Source organism: Aphelocoma coerulescens, chromosome 5 (genome assembly GCF_041296385.1).
Source record: "Aphelocoma coerulescens isolate FSJ_1873_10779 chromosome 5, UR_Acoe_1.0, whole genome shotgun sequence".
Lineage (NCBI taxonomy): Eukaryota > Metazoa > Chordata > Aves > Passeriformes > Corvidae > Aphelocoma > Aphelocoma coerulescens.
Genome location: NC_091019.1, coordinates 28,289,249 through 28,310,016, shown reverse-complemented (window position 1 = coordinate 28,310,016; position 20,768 = coordinate 28,289,249). Strand labels below are relative to the sequence as shown.

General features: G+C 52.6%; 1 protein-coding gene across 2 annotated transcripts in view; it reads left to right on the top strand.

Annotated features, from left to right (window-relative positions):
- The window catches only part of DGKZ (diacylglycerol kinase zeta), a 46,210-nt gene that overhangs the window by 20,858 nt on the left and 4,584 nt on the right, over positions 1-20,768 (top strand). For both annotated transcript variants that reach the window (XM_069017319.1, XM_069017318.1), the window contains exons 2-30: positions 361-469; positions 1,175-1,270; positions 2,074-2,151; positions 2,476-2,532; positions 4,648-4,716; positions 5,125-5,196; positions 5,495-5,611; positions 5,704-5,775; positions 6,067-6,162; positions 6,435-6,517; positions 7,037-7,097; positions 7,503-7,616; positions 8,011-8,151; positions 8,667-8,745; positions 9,035-9,090; positions 10,130-10,192; positions 10,433-10,506; positions 10,618-10,729; positions 11,041-11,240; positions 11,541-11,641; positions 11,772-11,851; positions 13,214-13,283; positions 17,052-17,092; positions 17,670-17,860; positions 18,349-18,380; positions 19,141-19,184; positions 19,529-19,649; positions 20,161-20,197; positions 20,490-20,589. In XM_069017319.1, coding sequence (XP_068873420.1) covers positions 361-469; positions 1,175-1,270; positions 2,074-2,151; positions 2,476-2,532; positions 4,648-4,716; positions 5,125-5,196; positions 5,495-5,611; positions 5,704-5,775; positions 6,067-6,162; positions 6,435-6,517; positions 7,037-7,097; positions 7,503-7,616; positions 8,011-8,151; positions 8,667-8,745; positions 9,035-9,090; positions 10,130-10,192; positions 10,433-10,506; positions 10,618-10,729; positions 11,041-11,240; positions 11,541-11,641; positions 11,772-11,851; positions 13,214-13,283; positions 17,052-17,092; positions 17,670-17,860; positions 18,349-18,380; positions 19,141-19,184; positions 19,529-19,649; positions 20,161-20,197; positions 20,490-20,589 — 2,566 coding nt within the window. The remainder of the gene's footprint in view (positions 1-360; positions 470-1,174; positions 1,271-2,073; positions 2,152-2,475; positions 2,533-4,647; positions 4,717-5,124; positions 5,197-5,494; positions 5,612-5,703; positions 5,776-6,066; positions 6,163-6,434; positions 6,518-7,036; positions 7,098-7,502; positions 7,617-8,010; positions 8,152-8,666; positions 8,746-9,034; positions 9,091-10,129; positions 10,193-10,432; positions 10,507-10,617; positions 10,730-11,040; positions 11,241-11,540; positions 11,642-11,771; positions 11,852-13,213; positions 13,284-17,051; positions 17,093-17,669; positions 17,861-18,348; positions 18,381-19,140; positions 19,185-19,528; positions 19,650-20,160; positions 20,198-20,489; positions 20,590-20,768) is intronic.

The following is a 20,768-nucleotide window of genomic DNA, read 5'->3' as shown; positions in this document are numbered from 1 at the left end:
GACAGGAGCTCTGGATTGACCCTGCCAAGGCAGTTCCACCGACACAGCTCTGTGGATACTCCCAAGGTGATTTACAATGGAACTGTCATCCCTGAGGGCATTAACATAGCAGACCCAGGCTATGCCTTTTGTTGGGTACAGAGTATCTGGCTGAGCTGTCAGCAGCATGGCCAGTACCTCTTCATCCCACAGGACTATCTCACAGGACCAGGTCCTTCTCAGCTAGCTGGGCTGGAAATTCACCTCATTTCCAGCCACTTGGTCCTGAGGAGGCTTTTCTGCTCCAGCTTCACGTTGCATTTTAGAAGCAGCTTGTGCTTTGCATATATATTTAATAGCCAGCCGTCCTGTGTCTTCCAGGAAAGCTATTGCCAAATCCAGTCTCCAGCACATGGTAGCCCAGCCAAACCCAGCACTAGCCCTGAGGAGCGACTCGGAGAGGCAGATACGCAGCACTGTGGATTGGAGTGTAAGTTGTAGTGTGTTTTGCTGGGCATTGCATGGAATGGGCTCTTGGCCAAGAAGCAGCAGGCTCTTCCCGGGTTGAGGCTTCCCAGGTGACTGACTTTGACACATTTATGGCCTCTGCCATTGCCACCAGCTGGTGCCAGCATCTGTGCTGCTGGCAGCACTACTTGATGCTGCAAGAGAGAGGCTGTGGAGACACAGGTGGTTCCTGGAGGGATGGCATAACTACTCCACTGCCAGCTTTTCTGCTTCTGACAGCCAAGATCTGGTGGCTGGGCCCAAGCAACAGGAGCAAGCCCCTGCTCCTTCACAGGCAAAGCCCCGCAGGTTTTAAGCTGCACCCTCAGGCTGTAGAACAGAAGCTTGTTCAGGAGAGTTCCCTGGATTGAATCTGCCCTGATGCCTCCTCCCGGGGTGATGAAAGCAGCTCTCCTGTGCAGGACACTGCAGGTGGTTTGTAGGTCTTGGAGTTGGTTTCCTGGGGCCCTCTTGTTTACAGCAGGTGGGCCATGGCAGCAGCTTTGTGAGGTTTCCTCTGTCGAGATGTCCCTGGCTGTTGTGTGCATCTTATCTTCTGGCCTCCACCTAGTTCCAGCCTCCCACCCCCAGCATTGTCCAGTATCTTGTCCCTTGCACAAAGCATTTTAGGGGCTCAGATGCCTCTATGAGGATGCTCTCAGAGCATGTGTTGTCTTGTGTCTTTCAGGAGGCTGCGGTCTATGGGGAGCACATCTGGTTTGAGACCAATGTCTCTGGGGACTTCTGCTACGTTGGGGAACAGAACTGCATGGCAAAGCTGCTGGTGAGTCACCTGGGGCCACCTGCCTCACCAGCAAAGGCCACAAACCCGGCTGTGTTGTCACCTTATGGGGAGACCACAGAGGCCATGCTGCTGCTGCTGCTGCTGCTGCTGCTGGAGGACATGCAGGGGTCTGGAGAGCTGCTGAGGCAGGGACTGTGTCCCTCCTGCCTCTGCATACCAGAGGGCCAAGTCCCCAGTTTCTGCCAATGCTGGTTCTCAGTTTGCAATGGGAACCTGATGCAGGGCTGCCGCTTGTCTGGAGGGTTCCAGAGGGAGGGTGTTGGGACTCCACACCCTTAGAAGGACAACATTAATCCAAGACCTTTCAATAGAGGAGAAAAGTGAGCTCTGGAGACCCAGGCCTGTTGCCTCCTGCCCCTGCAGTCCTCCCTCCCAGTTTGCAGGCTCAGTCCTGCTTGTGATACAGGACACACAGCACTGATGCCACCCTGTGCCTGCCACCTTGCAGGTGTCTGCCACTGATGCCACCCTGCAGGTGCCTCCCAGACCAGCTTCCATGGTGCTCTCAGGCAGTATCAGAAGAGGACAAGGGCTGCAGGACAGGACAGTAGGGAAAATAACCTCCCTGCTCTGTCCCAGGCTTGAGAACATCTGCTATAGGCACATGCTTACATCCCTTCGCTAGACAAGAAGTCTAGGTTGTATCTAACTTTAATATAGAGCTTGTTCTGTATCCCAATGCATATGAAGGAGGTATGATGGGAGGCTGAATTTGCCAGGCTCTGAACACTCCATATATTCATTCACATATATTTTTTTTCTCCCCTTTTCTTATCGCTCAGCAAAAACCTCTCTCCAGACGTAAGTGTGCAGCCTGCAAGATCGTAGTGCATACACCCTGCATTGAACAGCTGGAGAAAGTGAGTAGAGCCTGTTAAGCCCTCCCTGCAGCTCACAAAACTGTAACAGCCTTTTCTTGGGCAGTGAAACACAAGAAAATTGGGGAACTGCAATGTGTAATTGCAAAGAGGGGTCTTCTGAGGAGACAGTACCAAAATGAGGATCTAGTGACATGACTGGGACCCGAGGCCCCATTTTGTTCAGTAACCGAGATGTGAGGATTTTGTGGCAAGTGCCAAACAATTCCAGAGGTTCTGGGCCTTGCTGTAGTACAGTAAATTCTAGTAGGTTTCCTTCAGGTACAATGCTTTTACTGATTCCTCTCATGTGTGTTCAACCTACAGATAAATTTCCGCTGCAAACCTTCCTTCAGGGAATCAGGATCCCGGAACATACGGGAGGTGAGAAATGTGCCTTGGACACTGCCCACATCTGCCTCTCCTGTTTCCAATTTGGTGGGAAAGACACCAGATGCTGCCAGTGTGTTGCCCATCCGAGTGGAGGCGTCATGTTCCTTCCTGCTCCAAGGGGGTGGTGCTGTAAAAGGGATGTTTCTTTGCAAGGCAGCAGCACTGGGTGTGAAGAGTGAGGAGTTTGCAGGCAGCAAATGCAGAGCAGCCGATAGTTTGCATGTTCTGAATCTCCTGAATCTGCCTGGGGGGAACCTACAGATGGTGTTTTCTGGGAGAAACTTTGCCCGTTGTGTTGGTCCCCAGGCACATAGATGAGGCTGTGGCAAACAGCAGGTCTCCGAGTCTCCTGCAGTTTGGAAGGAAGCAGTATGGGCTCACTTCTGGCTTTATCACTCAGCACTGACCTGGCTGCCAGAGGTAGAAGTGGAAGTTGCCCACAGTAGTGCTATCAGACACCTTCAACCCATGTTGTAGTATACTGGACATAAGCAGTGGCCTGGAATCTGTCTGCTGACCTGCACTGGTGGAAGCAGCTGTCAGCCTTCTTGCTTCACCCTCCAGCCTGTGGAGCCAGTGGAGCCTGTGCAGTGCTCTGGAGTGGGTGTAGGTGGCTCGGTCATGTGCCATTTCGGTAACAGAGCTGCCCCCACGCTGTGTTTGTGCTGGCACAGCAGACCTAGTTGGGGAAGGGTATTCAAACACAGGGCTGCCTGCTTTGAAATGCCAGCAGGACCTCATAAAGGGAAGCTTTCAGCATCACTTTAAACCTTCCTTTCTTGCTTTGTTTTTCTTGCTGTGCCTCCTTCCCATATCACTCTTAGCCTAGCTCCCTTATTTGTGTTTCACTTACCCTTTCGGCTCTGCTGACAGCTTGCTGCCTCTGCTCCATCTTCTGTCTCTATTTTTCTTCTCTCCAGCCTCTACAAATTTTTTCTCCCTCCCCTTTCTTGGTTTTTCTTTTTTCTCACAAATTCTGCTTCTCCATCCTGTCTTTCTAATGCTTCTCAGTTCTTCCAAGGCGTCTTCCTTCCTGTTTCCCTAAAAAAAGGTGCTCTCTGGCATTTGTGGTGCCAGGTATCCCCTTCAGGGTCAGCCCTTTCCCTAGATGTGCCTGCTTGGACCCAGAGCTGAGCTCTAGGCATAGCCCTCCTTCTGCTCCTACTGGATTAATGTCCACTAAAGCCAAGAAGACTCTTTGTCCTCTCCCGTGTGCTGCCCAGAGCAGGCAACACTGGAGCTCTGACCCAAACCTCCTGCCAGTTTCTGCCTTTCATCATCATGATCCCAAAAGCTGTCAGGAGCAGGATGTTGGGTCCTGCCATGCCAACCTGTGAACTTGCACTCCCTTTTCTCTTTTTGCTACTCTCTCTGCAGTGCCTTTCCCAATACAGGGCTGGAAGAGTAGGATGGGATTTAGGACATGTGGTGCTTCATTACAAAACTTCTGACTCCCTCACAATCACTTCTGCAAGTCCCAGCCCTCAACCCACCATGAGCCTGCAGGCAGAGCAGAGGTGCTGGTGAGCAGCCTTGCTGCCCACGCTGGGACTGAGGCAGGCTCAGGATTGGTCTGGGGAAAGAGCAGGGGGAAGTGGGTGTGGAGGGCTTTGGGGCTGCCACTCTTCTCGAGGAACACAGAGGGAGGAGGTTTGCAGCTTAGCTGCAAGCACTTCCATCTTCTTGCTGTGGGCACAAACTGTGTCTCCCTAGGGATTTTCACACCTTCCACCAGCACATTTTTCACCTGGCACTAGGGGCATCTGGGCAGAGATGTTAAGGGACAGAGATGTGCTACTGCTTGCCCATTCTCCTTGGGTCTGCTTTGTGTGATTCTCAGTCTTCACTTTCCCTGTTCTCCTTCCTATTTCTTCTGGTTTTAATTCCCTTTATTTGGAGCGTCTTAAATTGGCCTCTTGCCCCCTGATTCTTTGGCTTTGCCTTCTTTCAGAGGGTGGAGGCTGGTGCCTATGAGCAGTGGTTTTGCTGCAAGAGCAGAGGCTGGCTGGCCTGTGTCCATTCCTTCTGCCTGTTCTGTGTTCCCTCACACACTGGGCCCTTCATTCCCCTTTTTTTTTTAATTTTCTTTTTTTCTTTTCCCTTTAGCCCATCGTTGTCCGGCATCACTGGGTGCACCGGAGGCGGCAGGAAGGGAAATGCCGGCAGTGTGGCAAGGTGAGAGGGCATTTTGGGCATTTTTCTCAGCCTGAAGGAAACCTAAGGTCAAGCCAGGGACATCCCACCATTCCTGTTTGGCAGCAAACCCACTACACGTGCCCTGCTTTGCTCAGTGAAGCACTATGTAAGTGCTTCCCACATAGAGTAGTTCTTCCCCTGGGCCCAGTCAGTCCTGAAGGAGACTGTCTTCCTGACATGCTTTGTTTGAGCAATAAGGACACCCCTGCAGAGCACAGTGGCCTCCCTGGTGCCGTTGTGGTGGCTGGGACTGTCTGACAGGATCTGGAGAGCTCCAGCTGCAGATGTGCTCTCTTTGTTAATGTTTCTCTTACTGGTGCAAAAGTCCTGTTGGATGGTAGGAAACTGTGAGGGAATTCTTTAAGCCTCTTATCCTTTCTTCCATAGGGTTTTCAGCAGAAGTTTGCCTTCCACAGCAAAGAGATTGTAGCCATCAGCTGTTCCTGGTGCAAACAAGCGGTGAGCAAAGCCCTCCCCCTGAATGCCTTACTTGTCGGTTCTGCACTAATGACCACTGCTTTCTGCTGGGACTCCCCAAGTAGCCTGCCCTTAACAGCTCCTCCTGCTGGGAGAAGCTGTACTATGATATTGGCAAGCTCCTTCGAGAAGCTTTCTCTTCGTTGCCTTCCCATTACAAAATTCCTGCATGGTTTCATCCAACACTCCTTGCATTGGCATGGGGGATCTGAGAGGAGGAGGTGGTGGCTGTGCCCAGCAAACTGAGCAGCTGAGTTCTCTCTGTCTTCTTCTTGGCCAGTATCACAGCAAAGTGTCATGTTTCATGCTGCAACACATTGAAGAGCCCTGCTCACTGGGGGCTCATGCTGCTGTTGTCGTTCCTCCTACCTGGATTCTGCGGGTCCGGCGGCCCCAGGTAAGTCACTTCAGCTCTTGTGGCTCTCTCACAGTTCCCATTTGCCCAGTGGCTCCTCACAGAGTTTTTATGTTTGTTCCTTTTCTCTCTAGAATCCACTGAAATCTAGTAAGAAGAAGAAGAGGACATCATTCAAGCGGAAATCCAGCAAAAAGGGGGCCGAGGTAAGAGATGAGGGGACTGGGAATGACCTTGTCTTGGAAGGGCAGGGAGACTGAACAGTGAGGAGCAAGGCAGGGAATAAAAGTGGGCTTTTCTGGGTCTGCACTGAGGTTAAAGAGGTTGAGCTGGAGGGAGGGTGCCTGCTGGCAGGGTATATCCCAGATACAAGGTTTATGGGGTGGCTGGGATGTTCTCTTTCTCCTGCTTCTGACCTGCATGATGTTAGGGCTCAGTTGGAGGTGGGAGTTTGCATTTCCCCAGCTTTGTTGAAGGATCTATGGTATCTCTTGCAGGAAGGGAGGTGGAAACCCTTTGTCATCAAGCCCATGCCAGCTCCTCTCATGAAGCCCTTGCTGGTGTTTGTGAACCCCAAGAGCGGTGGGAATCAGGTATGGCCTTGTCTGGTATCTCCCTAAGAAGACATCTCTGTGAGGGTGCTGCCATTTGGCTGCTGAGTTCTCATTGTAGTTTTGGTGATGTCTCAGCTGCACAAGAGGCCACAATGCCAGTTTGCTGCCCAGAAGTTCCCACCTTTGCCAGGCTTTGCCTATGTCCCCTCCAGAATAGTGTTGTCTTAGCCTGTCCCCAGGCAGGACCAGATGCCTCCTTCTGCTGTCCACTGGGAACTCAGTATTACCTAAAGTCTTTCTTCTCCCCATAGGGAGCCAAGATCATCCAATCCTTCATGTGGTATCTCAACCCACGGCAAGTTTTCGACCTCAGCCAGGGTGGACCCAAGGAGGCGTGAGTACTGATGGGGGCAGTACCTTTCTCTTCCCCATCCATGTCCCAGGATTCCTCCCTAGAGCTCTTCCCCCAGCTGGCAGAGGCCTGATGCTTCATAGCTCCCACATGCAGACAGACTTTCAATGCTTTGAGAGGCCTATCTAGGATAGCTTGTGATAGTCACTCATAGTCAGTGATTCCTGATGGAGGGCTGGTCTAATCTTAAGGCTAGTGATGAAGAGCCATGGGGTGAGGTTCCCAGACATAGTTCCTTATATTCAGTTAATGTTGTGTGAGTCTTGTCTGCTTGCTGCATTCTGGGTTATCTATGTGTTCACAGCCTGTGGACACCCCACTCTTCCTTCACAAGAGCTGGCGAAGCCAAAGTTACGGTGGCTTTGCCCACTGCTGTGAGCAGCTCTGGAGGGAGACATGGATGTGGCTTTTTGAATGCCAAGGGCTGTGAGGCAGCTGCTGTGTAACACCTTCAGTACCTCTCCCCTCCCCTCCTCTCCTCAACCTCCCCATTCCCTGCAGGCTGGAGCTGTACCGCAAAGTCCACAACCTCCGGATCCTGGCGTGCGGGGGAGATGGCACGGTGAGTCTCCAGCCCCTTCAGCCCATGGTGCCCCTTTGCCCAGGCCTTTCCAGTGCAGACAGCAGCCCTCCTTGCTGTAATCCAGAACAGGGCAAACTAGGCACACTGTGTCCATGGTACAGCTGGTAGCATGGATACTGTGGGTGCCCTCATGCACTGTTCCAGGGAGTGATAGTCTGTAACATGTCTGGATTTGGAGCCCTTTTGAGGGCCAGTGTCCTCACTGGGGTTCCTGGTATCTCCTGCAGCAGCTGATTAGAGCATTAAAGACTGTGAATAGCCTCAGCTGTGGCTAAGGAGACCCCATCTCTGCCCTCTGCCATCGCTAGTGCTCTGAGTCACCTCTGCCTGCCTGCTGGTCCTTGAGATAAACAATGGTTTCTTTGCACTCTCTTGCTTGAGCAGGTGGGCTGGATACTCTCCATTCTGGACCAGTTACGTATCAACCCACCTCCTCCTGTGGCCATCCTACCTTTGGGGACAGGGAACGACTTGGCCAGAACTCTGAACTGGGGTGGGGTAAGTGATGGGCACAAGAACCCACTGCTGACAGAGAAGGGCTGAATGCTTCTACCCTTGTTTCAGACACATGGGTGGAGATTTGCATGGGCTGGTGTTTTAACTTCCTGTAGATAGAGACGAACAAATAAGTGCAATTTGGATGTTGCTATTCTTCTGACATTTGAATTGTTCTGCATTAGATTATACAAAAGCAATTGCTTTTTCAAATTTTGGAAGATTTTTAGAAGGAAGATTCATTGTTTTAAATTTCAAGTCCCACTTCATTGGGCATTTGAGTAGAGTTGGTCTCTCTTCTCCATCTTTTACTCTGGGATGTCTTATCAAAGCCTGCTATCTGGGATATCTCTGTTGGAGGCAGGCATGAGACTCACCAAGTCCTTCCCTTCACCAGGGTTACACGGATGAGCCCCTGTCTAAGATCCTATCACACGTAGAAGATGGGAACATAGTGCAGCTCGATCGCTGGAACCTCCATGTGGAACCAAACCCTGATGCAAACCCTGAGGAAAAGGATGAGGCAGCTGCTGACAAGGTGGGACACCTCCTCTCGATGTCCGTTCCCTGTGCTAGAGGTCTGCATTCTCTTTTCTCCACTAGCTCAGGCAGCCCCAGCACCTGGGGCTACATTGTTGGATTGGTGTTTCCCTCTCACTCCTCCAATTCCACCATTCTCTTCATGGCTCTGAGCCACAGCAGTCATGGAAAGGCATGTAGAGTTCATAACTAAATGCCTACCAAAGGTTTTTAACCACAACTTGCAACAGGTATAAGCCCAGTCTTCTGTGAGACTGTTCTCTTTAGCAGAAATGTGGATGATTGCAGAAACCTCAGAGAGCAGAGTGTGTCCCCTTGGGCCACTTCCCTTACCCCTAGGAGCCAGGAACTTATCCATTATCTCAGGCTGGTAACCTCTGTATTTTCCTAGGGAAAAGGCAAGCAGGGTCCCTCAGCCTCATGAGCACTGTAGTAGCTCTGCAGTAAACTGACTTAATCTTTGCCATGGGCACATGCTGGCAGCCTCATCCTTATTCTTCCTTTCCATTTCAGCTCCCTTTGGATGTCTTTAATAACTACTTCAGCCTTGGCTTTGACGCACGGGTGACGCTGGAGTTCCACGAATCCCGAGGTACAGGGCAGTGGCAGGACTTGGTTGGTATCTGTGGGATGGGCCCGTTCTTGTTTGTGGGTTCCTCAAGAAAGTGAACAAGAGAATCGCTTCAGGGACAGAGCTGGAGGTGAAACAGGAGGAGCAAGTCCAAGCTGCAGAGGGGGAAGAGGGGTGCCTGCACAGGAAAAAAGCTGGGAGCAGACTCCTGGCTGAGGCTGGCTGTAGAGCTGTGTCTGAGGAGAGCTGGTAAGTGAAATATTTCCATATGTAGGCCAGTGACCTGGACTTTTTTTTCTCCTTTCCCTAGAGGCCAACCCAGAGAAGTTCAACAGCCGGTTTCGGAATAAAATGTTCTATGCTGGGGTGAGTGTGTGGGGGATGTCTGAGCCTGCCGTCACAGCAGCCTTAATGTCAACTGGAGCACAGGCATAGACCTGCCTTCTGTCTGCACCCTAAACTCACTCATTTAAGTTACATGGACCTTCACGTGCACTCAAGCTAAGCCCCCCAGCCCGAAGGTGGAGAGTTGCTGGAGAAAGGCTGCAGCACTGGGAGTCACAGCTCCTCTTTGGCTGCGAGTGCTGCTGGCAGTACAACTTGCTCTGTGGCCTGCAGTACAGTTGCTGTATTGATCTTCTGCCACTATTGTTCTTGATCTCCAGCTCGCGGGTGGTCACCCAGGCAGGACCTCCCTGGAGCTGTGGGAAGGCAGGCTGTCCCCCCTGCAGAGGAATAGGAAGCCTTTCCATAGAGTCTCCACACTACTTTGGTCTTTTATTGTATACCTTGGACCAGTTACAGCTTCCTGGCTAATTACACCCTTCTCCCGTATCTCACCTCTAGAGCCTTGCATCTCAGTATCATCTTTGTTCCTCTGTCTCCACATCCTCAATATGCTTTCTACCCATGTGTCTGGTGACTGGTATTTGAGCAGTACTAAAGGCCAAGCTGCTCTGTGCCATCTCACATCTGTCCTGCTTGTGTCTCTTTTCCTATCTGCACAGTTAAACCCAAAGGGAACCCATGCTATCCCTCCTGGAATCTCTAGATGGGGTCACTTCAGCTTTGTTTTGTGGTACTTCATTACAGCTTGAGACTGAATTTGTCTTTTGTGACTTGAGTCTTTACTGGAGGAGACTCACCTTGCCAGCTCTTCCCTAAAGTCAGGACTGGGCTGGCAAGGGAATACTAGAGCAGGTTACTGAAGGTGTCCCAAAGTTTTTGGTAGACAAAATAGCAAGAGGAATGGATCATGTTGTTTTGGAGGAGGAGAAGACTTCTGTGGATGAAAAGGGGGTTTGCAGGTTTCAGCAGCTGAGGTCTGTGGCGGGTCAGGGGCAGGCTTCCTGGCTGCCCATTCTGGTGAACACCTGGGCACTAACTCTGTCTCTTACCTTGGCAGACAGCCTTCTCTGACTTCCTCACTGGGAGCTCCAAAGACTTGGCGAAGCACGTCAGGCTGGTTGTGAGTGTGCTGGGGTGCTCTGGTCCAGGGAGGGGGTGAGCTGTGGAGGCATGAGGAGTGTCCCTTGGCACACTGAGTACGGCAGGGTTGGGGAGCAGAAATGTTCCTGGGAGCATCAGCTTCCCCTGACTTGGAGAACACTCACTGTTGGGAGCAGAGGAGGGAGGCCATTTCTTCCTAAGTGGGTAGGATGGACCGGGCTCCCCATTACAGCAGCCTGAACACCCGTGTTGTCTCCAGTGTGACGGGACAGACCTGACCTCCAAGATTCAGGACCTGAAGCCCCAGTGCCTGGTCTTCCTTAACATCCCAAGGTGAGCAGCCCCAGGACCTGTCTTCATATGCTGGGCTTCAAACACCTGTGCTGTAGATCCCTGCTTGGGTTTCGGATGCCGGTCCAGGCATTTCTTCCCATCCCTTCACAGGTACTGTGCAGGCACCATGCCTTGGGGCAACCCTGGGGAGCACCATGACTTTGAGCCTCAGCGCCATGATGATGGCTGCATTGAAGTTATTGGCTTCACCATGACGTCGCTGGTGAGTCAGTACTGTTGCCAGCTGTTGGTAGCAACCAGGGGAGTGACTGGTCTCATTGACCAGGTGTCAGCCAGCCCACAGCTCCACAGATCCTCTCTGGAGGAGTTGTGGTACTGGCCTGTGTGACAGTGTCTGCTCTCTAAGATTTGGGTGAGGTGCTGTTACGCCCTGGTCTCTGTGAGTCCCTTCTCACTGAAATCAAACCTGAGACCCTCAGAACTTGATTCACTTGCAGCATCCAGCTCACAGTGGATGCTCTCCTCATCCACGTCTCAGTCCATGCTCTGCTCTAACTCTGGACCCTTTCACAGGCTGCCTTGCAAGTCGGTGGCCATGGGGAGCGGCTCTGTCAGTGCCGGCAGGTGGTTCTTACCACGTCCAAGGCCATTCCCATGCAGGTGGATGGAGAGCCCTGCAAACTGGCGGCTTCCTGCATCCACATCTCCCTGCGCAACCAAGCCAACATGGTGCAGAAGACCAAGCGGCGCAACTCCATGCCCCTGCTCAATGAGTAGGTTCCTCAGATCGATCTACCACCTTCTCTCCAAGGAAGGAGAGTTGGCAGGGAAAGGGATGGGACTGATCCATGACTGGCAGAGGCATTTCAGTCCTTTCTTGGGGAGGGTCTGGGAAGGGATCAGGTCGCAGTAATAAGGCCTGATCGTGATGTTGGAGAAACTCTGGCACCAAGCTCCCCACTCCAGTCTATACAACACTGTGCTCTTGCCTGTTTTGGAGGGATGAGGGGAATAAGGAGAAAGCAGGCTGTCATTTTTTGATATCTTCCTTTTTCCTTGCCCCCTGCACACAGCCAGCAGCCAGTGCCCGAGCGGCTGCGGATCCGGGTGAGCCGAATCAGCATGCGTGACTATGAGGCACTGAACTATGACAAGGAAAAGCTCAAGGAAGCCTGTGAGTGACCAGCTGAGTGACCACGGGGTGGGAGCTGCAGTCCCCAAGTCTGGCAAAGCCTGTAGCTAAACAGGTATTGGTAATGGGGCATGGGCTGCTCCCTGAGTTGTGCCTGTGCCCTGTCCTGCAGCTGTGCCACTGGGGATCATCGTGGTTCCAGGAGACAGTGACCTGGAGTTGTGCCGGACCCAAATTGAGAAGCTGCAGGAGGTGAGTCTTTGCATGAAAAGTGGTCATGGCTGAATGCGGAGGATGGAGGGACTCAGGGAAAGGATTTCTAAGCCTCCTTGACCTGCATGCACCAACACACACACTCTTGCTTTGGGTGACACTAAGAGGTCATGGTTTGTCTTCACCGTGTGGTGGAGGCAGGGTCCCAAGCTGGATGGCTTTTTGCTCCGTGCTGTCTGGCAGCTTCTTTTTCAGCATTGCTCTTCTGACTGTTCTCCAAGCCCAGAGAGTGACCCTGAAAAATACAGAGTAGCATAAAAAGCTGGCACACATCCTCTGGGGGCCTGTAAGCCTTCTACCCTCCACAGGTTCTGTGTTTTCTGGCACAGCTCTGCCCTCTCCAGGTGCCTGGGTTAGGTTTATAACCCCTCCAACTCTTTTCATTTGCAAGCACTAATTTTTGTGTCCTTGCCAATGTACTAGCACGTGTCTGTGACCTGTACACAGACTGTGTAACTCTTGCTCCTGGTGAACAATACCTTCTAAGCCCATAGTGTGGCTCCTGGTGCTGCACTGCTCAATCTGATTGTTGCACAGAAGATTGAAGGGACCTTGCTTAGTCTGCTGTTAGCTGGCTCTTGTGCCTGTGGGAATCCCATCCAGTGTGTGCATAGTGCCCTGCAGGGCTGAGTTGCAGAGGTGCTTGCCTGGGCTGGGACACTGGCATCTGCCTCTTGCTGTGCCTGCTCTGCATGCCTGTCCCCTGCCCACCTTGTGCCCAGGCACTGGTGAGGACATGCAGGCAGACACATGGCTTTCCTGCTGTGTCAGTGTGGTAGACTGGTGCCGCTGCAATCTCCTGCACCTTTAAAACTGTGCAGTGTGGCTGGTGTTCCTTGGTCACCTCATGGTTTACCTCTTCTCACTCCTTGGGCAACGACTGTGCTCGGGCCTTAAAGCCACGCAGGGACCAGGCCAGACAGTGTGTAAAGCCAGATATGGCAGCACATTAAGCAACTCCAGTGGGATGAGAGAGGGACTGGGCAGCTGCCCAGACACAGGCTGTAACAGCACACCTTGCCTTTCTGCAGGATTTCCCTCCACAGCCCTCTGCTTTAGAGCGCCTGCTCTTTCAGGTGTGTATGGCCTCACTCTGTCTGCTGGGTCCATCCGTCATGTCCGCTGTGCTGGTCTCATGGGCTCGTCTTGTGACACCTCTCTACAGTCAGCTCCAGTCTGTCCCATGCTGCTCCCTGCTGCAGTGTGCTGTGCCTGTGTTGAAGTTCACCCAAGTGCCTGTGGTCCTCTGTGTCTGCAGGGATCTCCCAAAGCAGGAGGAATGCTCTGAGGAGAGATGCAGAGACCATAAGCTACATCTTTATCCTCTCTATTATTATGCAGGAGGGAGATGGAGCCAAGCCAAAGACACTGTCATTCCAGAAGCTGTCACCCAAGTGGTGCTTCCTGGACTGTGAGTATCACCCTCCCCTAGGAGTGTTGACTGGGTCTCATGATGTGCTAGGCAAGGTCCTTTTGTCTGCCAGCTCAGTGGAGGTAGGGCGTGGAGATCCATGTGGCTGGAAAGATCCAAGGGTTATTGATGCATTAGAAACCACAGAAGCACCTAAGAATTAGGGCCTAGGAATTATGGCTCCTATCCCCAAAAAAGTGGAGGAATCAGTAGCCCAGCTGAAGTGCATTGACACCAATGCATGCAGCATGGGCTACAAACAGGAGGAGCCAAGAGATACGGCACAGCAAGAAAACTATGACATAGTTGCCATCACAGAGACATGGTGGGACAAGTCACACAACTGGAGTGCTGCAATGGGTGGCTAAAAACTCTTCAGAGGGGACAGGCAAGGAAGGAGAGGCACTGGGGTAGCCCTGTATGGTAGGGACTGTTTCAATTGTCTAGAGCTTAATGATGGTGACAATAGGGTTCAGTGTTTATGGGTAAGAATCGGGGGAAGGCCAATAGGGCAGATATCCTGGTGGAAGTCTGTTATAGTCTGTTATAGACTCCCACCAGGATAAAGAGGCAGATGAAATATTCTATAGGCAGCTGGGAGAAGTCTCACTATCACCAGCCTTTGTTCTTGTGGAGGTCTTCAGCTTACCAGATGTTTGCTGGAAATACAACACAGCAGAGAGGAAACAGTTCTCAGTGTGGATGGCAGCTTCCTGACACAGACAGTGAGGGAGCCAGTAGGGAAGGCATCCCACTGGACCTGCTGTTTGCAAGCAGGGAAGAATTGGTGGGTGATGCTGGAAGCTGTCTTGGGCATCACAATCACAAAATTATAGTTTTTGATCCTTGGAGAAGTAAGGAGGGAATGCCAGCAGAACTGCCACCTTGGACTTCTGGAGGGAGACTTTGGCTTGTTTGGGAGGCTGGCTGATGGAGTCCCTTGGGAGGCAGTCCTGAGGGGCAAAGGAGTCTGGGAAGGCTGGACGTGCTTTAAGAGGGAAATCCTAAAGGCTCAGGTCAGGCCTTATGTGCTGAAAGACGAGCCAGCGAGGAAGAAGACCAGGCTGGCTGAGCAGAGAGCTTTGGTTGGAACTCAGGAGAGAAGGGAGAAGGGGCAGACAACCCAGGAGGACTATAATGATGTCATGAGGTTATGCAGGGAGAAGTTAGAAGGACCAAAGCCCCACTAGAACTTAATTTGGCTACTGCCATAAAAGACAACAAAAAATGCTTCTGCAAATACATCAGCAACAAAAGGAGGTCTGAGGAGAATCTTCATCCTTGACTGAGTGAAAGGGTAGAGATATAGTGTCAAAGGATAAGGCTCAAGTACTTAATGCCTTCTTTGCCTCTGTCTTTAATAGTCAGGCCAATTGTTCTCAGGGTATCCATGCCCCTGAGGTGGAAGACAGACAGGGACCAGAATGAAACCCCTATAATTCAAGGGGAAATGGTTAGTGACCTGCTGTACCACTTAGACATACGCAAGTGTGTAGGACTGGGTGGGATCCACCCAGAGGTACTATGGGAGATGACAGAAGTGCTCACTGAGCCACTTTCAATCAATTACCGGCAATCCTGGCTGATGAGGTGGTCCCAGTTGACTGAAAATAGTAAGTGTGATGCCCATCTATAAAAAGAGCCAGAAGGAGGGTCTGGGGAACTAGAAGCCTGTCAGCCCAACCCTGGTGCTGTGAAAAGTCATTGAGCAGATCATCCTGATCCCATCAGGCAGCACAGGCAGCACTACCAGGGGATCAGGCTCAGCCAACATGAGTTCGTGAAAGGGAGGTCCTGCTTGACCGAGCTGATCTCTTCCTGTGTCAAGGTGACCTGCTAAGTGGATGAGTGGAAAGCTGTGGATGTTGTCCACCTGAACTTCAATAAAATGTTTGACACTGTTTCCCACAGCATTATCCTGTGGGAACTGGCTGCTCATGGCTCAGATGAGTGCAGTGTTCACTGGATAGAAAACCAGCTGGATGGCCCAGCCCAGAGCGTGGTGGTGACTGCAGTTACATCCAGCTGGTGGCCGGCTCCAGTGGTGATCCCCAGGGCTCAGTATTGGGGCTGGTCCTGTTTATTATCTTTATCAATCTGGATGAGGAGATCAAGGGAGCTGGAGCTGGAGAAAAGGAGGCTGAGGGCAGACCTTATCTCTGTCTACAACTACCGGAAAGGAGGTTGCATCAAGTTGTGTTGGTCTCTTCTCCCAAGTAACAAGCAAGAGGTTGAAGGGAAATGACCTCAAGTTGCATCAGGGAAGATTTTTTTCTCACTTGAAAGGGTAGTCTAGCGTTGGAACAGGCTGTCCAGGGAAGTGGATGAGTCCCCATCCCTAAAGATATTTAAAAGATGTGTAGATGTGGCACTTAGGGACGTGGTTTAGTGGTGGACTTGGCTGCTTTGGTTTAATGGTTGGACTCGATGATCTTAAGGGTCTTTTCCAACCTAAGCAATTTGATGATTCTGTGATTCTATGAATTTGGGGGATGAGAGGACAGACACTCAGTGACAAGCCACAGGGAACCACTGAGGCTTGGGACTCACAGATGTTGGGGTCTTTGGGGCTGAGCACAGCCGTGCTTTGCCCCAGGCTGCGTGTCTGGCTGCTGACCATGAGTGGAGCAAGGGGTGTCTGCAGTTCTCTTGCCCTTGGAGCTGAAGACAGCTTGGTGGCGTGTGTTTATCACTGCGGGACTTCTGGGGATGCTCTCCTGTGTCCTGCAGGCAGGGGGCCCCCCTGCTCCAGCATGCTCGGAGCCAGGCTCACCATGAGTGTCGCAGTGTTACGGGCGAGCAGGCTCCCTGCTGGGCTCCAGCTGCTGCTTCTCCCCTACCTGAAAGTAGCTTTCCCTTCTCCCTTTGCCTTCTCTGACCAAGAAGCTCCCTCTGTCCCTGAAAGCTGGCTGAGTGAAATGCCCATTCATAGCATTTCATCTCTCTGACATCCCAGCAAGCAGAGTGTAGACCACAGCAGAGCACAGCCATGGGTTGCAAAGTGGGCCTGGGAAGCCTCGTGCTAGGCAGAGAGGGTGCAACTTCTCCCTTCAAGATTCCAGCCCTGCATGTGGGGTTGCTGGTGCTGCTGCTCCCAGGTGTCGCTACCAGGACTGCTCTACCAGGGCCAGTTTCCCTTCTCCTGCCAGTCTCCCAGCCGCAGGTTCTGGGCTCAGGAAAATGTGTCAGGAAAGAGACTAGAGCCTCATTCAACACGGCACAGGTTCATTCAAGTGGCTGAATTGTAGGCCTTGAACAGTAGCTCCCTAGATATCCAGGATAAACATGGCTCTTTCACTCCTCTCATCTGCTCTGGCACATCCCCACTCTATTTGCAGAAAGACTTCCTTGGGTCTGCAAGGATCCCACTGCAGCAACCTCTCCTGGACTGGCACCAGCAGCCCATCAGGACATTGTGGAAATGCTGCTCTGCATGGGAATCCAGCTGTTCTGGCACTGTGCTCTTACCTGTCCTGCTCTCCCTTGGCTCCCTGCCAGGAGTCATTGAAGAGGAGTTAGCAAGCAAAGGCATGTTTCACAGGGCCACGGTGGTCTATAGGCCCAAGGGGCTGCCTCTAGGGTGAAGATACCAGCAGAATCACGAAGGGAAGTTGTTTGTGCCGAGTCAGGGGCTGTTGTTGGCTTTGCTGTACCCTCTGTGCAAGCCACGAAGTGGCTGGATAGCTCACTGTCACTCGTGGTGGGAAGAGGCTGTCTCCCTTTCTCACACCAGGAATCACCCCATCTTGTTCTGTTCCTGTCTTACAGCAACCACGGCCGATCGGTTCTACAGGATAGACCGTGCACAGGTGAGTGCAGCCTCATCCTGCACCCCCTAGGAAGGTGCTTGGGTGTCCCCACAGACCAACAGGCAGGCATAGCCTTGGGGCCACACAGGTCTCATACCACTGCCCTGCCCTTTGGCATCCCCTAAAGGGATGGCATGACAAGCCTGCGCCAGGACCAGGCTTAGCACCTCCAGGTTTCTGGAGAAAAGTGAAGAAGCCTGGGTGGTAGCACAGAACCCTGGGTTGAAAGCTGCCTGCAGGGCCCTCCAGTGCAGCGGGTAAGGAATAGCAAACATAGCAAGACTGGCCAGGGGACCTGCCAGCTGGGGTCATCTTCACCAGTATTAGATACTTTCCCCAATGATTTGGGGAGGAAGACATGGAGATAAGGTTTACAAGGTTGCTAAGGTGGCAGGAGATAGGAAGCCTGAAAAGAACAAGGAGAGATGCAAAGGCTCCCAGGCACAAGACTGTTCAAGCCACCATTGCTCTGCTGAGCAAATGGGTGAGCTACAGACCCACCCATTGGGATATGAGGGGATGGAGTTTTGCAGAAGTAGGTCTTGCTTCTAAGTATGTCCTTACTTGTGTCTTTCAGGAGCACCTCAACTATGTGACAGAGATCTCTCAGGATGAGCTCTATGTGCTGGACCCAGAGCTAGTGGTCACTCAGACTGTGAGCACTTCTCCTGCCATGCCCGACCTCGTGGACTCATCTGCCACACCCCCTGGGCACCATTTTGCATTCCCCTCCTCTTCCTCCTCTCCACCCTCTTCTCCTGCCCCCAGGTGAGTCTGGAGTGGGGGTGCTGGGTCTCAGGAAGAATGGGCAGTGATGGGAGAGATAGGGTTGGCTTCACAGCATTGATCCCTGGGCCAGATTACAGGGGAGCTCCCTGGAAGTAAGCAGGAATTCAGTGTTGAGTTAGACCAAGGGATGAGATGCCATCCTCTTTTCCTTGTTCCTCTGCCAGCACCGCCCTAAGCAGTGGGGCATCAGCAGGTGGCTCAGCCATGGGGTCAAGCTCCAGCACCTGGCCCACGGGGCAAAGGGCATGGGTGTCTTTCAGCCCAAGTAAGGGCAGTGTTGAGTATGGATGAGCAATGGTGCTAGGAGCAGCAGTAGAAATGGGAGTGGGAATGGGGAAGAATGCAGATTAGGCAAGGAGGAGTGCCACAGGAATGTTTCTCCATCCCTCTAATGGTGGCATGCCCATTAGGGCCATCTGCTGCCAGGACTGGCAGGGTTAGTTACACCTTTTCTTCTTCCCTTCCAGCACTGAGCCAGAGCGCTGCCTCCCACATAAAGGTGAGTCGAGTTCTACCCCTGGTCATACCCCCTCTCAGGTTGCACTGTTTTGTTTTCCTGCCATGGTTTTTTTTGGCCTATCCTTTAACTGGTGAGCGGGCAGGAGCCCTGTTGCTCCATGTGTCCTGAAACATGGAGCCCTGAGGGCGGGTGACCCAGAGGTGAGCACAAGAGACCTGACAGTGATTTGTGGAGTGGCCCAGCCAGGCGCCTTCCTGGCTCCACCATGCGGGAAATCATGTGGCAAGGGGTTAATCCCCCACCTGCAGAGCTGAGCGCTGTGGACTGGGTTGAGAGGCTGTCTCTGCCTCTCCTTGGGGAGGTGGGAACACTAGATCAGGGGCCTCACCAAGCTGAACAAATGGAAAGAGTTTCCTGAAGCTTGATCGGAGCCTGGAAGTGTGAGTGAGTCATTGGTGAGAGGCGTCTTGGCCACTGGCTGATGCCCAGGAGACCTGCTCCCCACTTCCATCACAAGTTACCCTGCCCAAGGGCAGAGACTACTCCCCCTGTACATGCGCCTCCCTGGGGCTGAGGTGTGGCTTCACCCCTAGCTACACAGTGTCTCCTTCTTTCTCCTGGCTTGTTCCTTACATTCCTGAAGGTGGAGGAGCCATGTAAATGCAGTCTGACCAAGGGGTTAATGCCTGGAGGAGCTTGTGCTCCTGCTCCGCACCTCTGGTGCCCACTCTTGTCTCCAGGATTAGATAAGCAGTGTTACAGATTGACTTTTCTGACCCTGGCACATCTCTCTTTGCAGATGACCTTCTGATAGAAGCTGCCAAGAGCGGCAACTTCAGCAAGGTAGGTGCTCGAGCAGCCAAGGCTGGCTTGTGGGCTGGTGTGCCCCTTGGGCTAAGGGAAGCCCTGCCCGCCATGCTCCCCAGTTGCCCTGGAGCAACGCCTGTCAAGGGCCTTCCTTCAGGAGTGGTGGCTGGAAACCAGGCACGCTTCTGGCAAGAAGCCCTGGTTCCTCTCTTGGGGCACATGAAGGGAAGGGACTTGGTAGCATGACTGACCTGGACAAAGCTCCCCACCAGCCCCAAGTATTCACACAACCTGTCAGGCACTTCAGGCACATAGTGCTAGGGCTTGGGGCTTGGAGCTGGGAAATGCAACTCATCCTGAGCAATCTGACAATCCTGTAGTTCCAAGAGCTGCACCAAGCTGGAAGAGACCTGATGGTGCGAGACTCCTCGGGCCAGACTGTCCTCCACCATGCTGTCAAATCAGGAAGCAAGGACATCGTCAAATACATCATCGAGAATGGTGAGCTGGAGCTTAGCAAAGGAGCCTGGCAGCTAAAAAAGATCCCTCTGCTTGGAGGGAGTGCTCCTGGGCTTAGATCCCTTCCCTCTGGGTTTGCTACATCATCCTTCTGGTGTATGGGTTTTTCCTGGCATCTGTCTGCCAGTACTGGGGTGTCCTCATGGCTGTTGCTGCATCCTGGCAGGGACCAGCATGTCTCTGGGAAACATTTCTCAAGTGTCCTGTTTCTGCCTTCAGGGCAGCTGACCTGTTGTTTCTGGCAGTTCCCACTTAAATACAGACCTCTTTATTTAGATATTTCTCTGTAGCGAGTCCACAACCAGTTCTTCTTTCCTGGGATCAGCTGGGCTTAGATGCCATTGTTGACCTGAGTTCTTTGGAGCCAGGACTTGTGCAGGCAGCATGAAAATAGCAGCCCCTATGGAATGATGCAGACTGTGACCACAGAGTAGACAGGTCTGTCTCTGCCCCGGAGCTGGGTCTCACTCACCTGCACTCTTTCTTTCCACAGCTCCTTCAGAAATCCTTGATGCAACAGAGGAGGAGAAGTAAGTTGCTGCCTGACTTGCATTACCTGTTGGCCAGACCCTCTGCGAAGTGACCAGTCACAGGGACACTTCAGCTGTCCTTGCTATAATTGCCAGCCATGATTCCCAGTCCATTTTGGACAGACTGTCCCTGAGTAGCATCCCCTCCTCTGCCAGGGCAGCCTGGACAAACACACAACTCGCCATCAGCTCCTGCTGCTGCTGCTGAATTGCTGTCCCTTGCTGCCACCTGCATGTGCTGCTTGTCCCTGTTCAGGGGGACATCTCACATCTCCGGCTTTCTCCTCCTCAGCGGTGAAACCAGCTTGCACCAGGCTGCAGCCTTACGCCAGCGCACTATCTGCCACTACATCGTGGAGGCCGGGGCTTCGCTTATGAAGACTGACCTGCAGGTGACAGCGGGAGCGGTGGCAGCGGGGCTTTCTGGGGTGACCAGAGGGCTGGCAAGGAGCAGAGCCAGCAGGAGAGCAGAGCAGGGATGCTTTGGGTGGGGGTGCTTGCCAAACAGAGAGCTGACATGGAGCACCCCTGCTTGCCCAGTAGAGCCCAGCTGCAGAGGGGTTAAATCCCT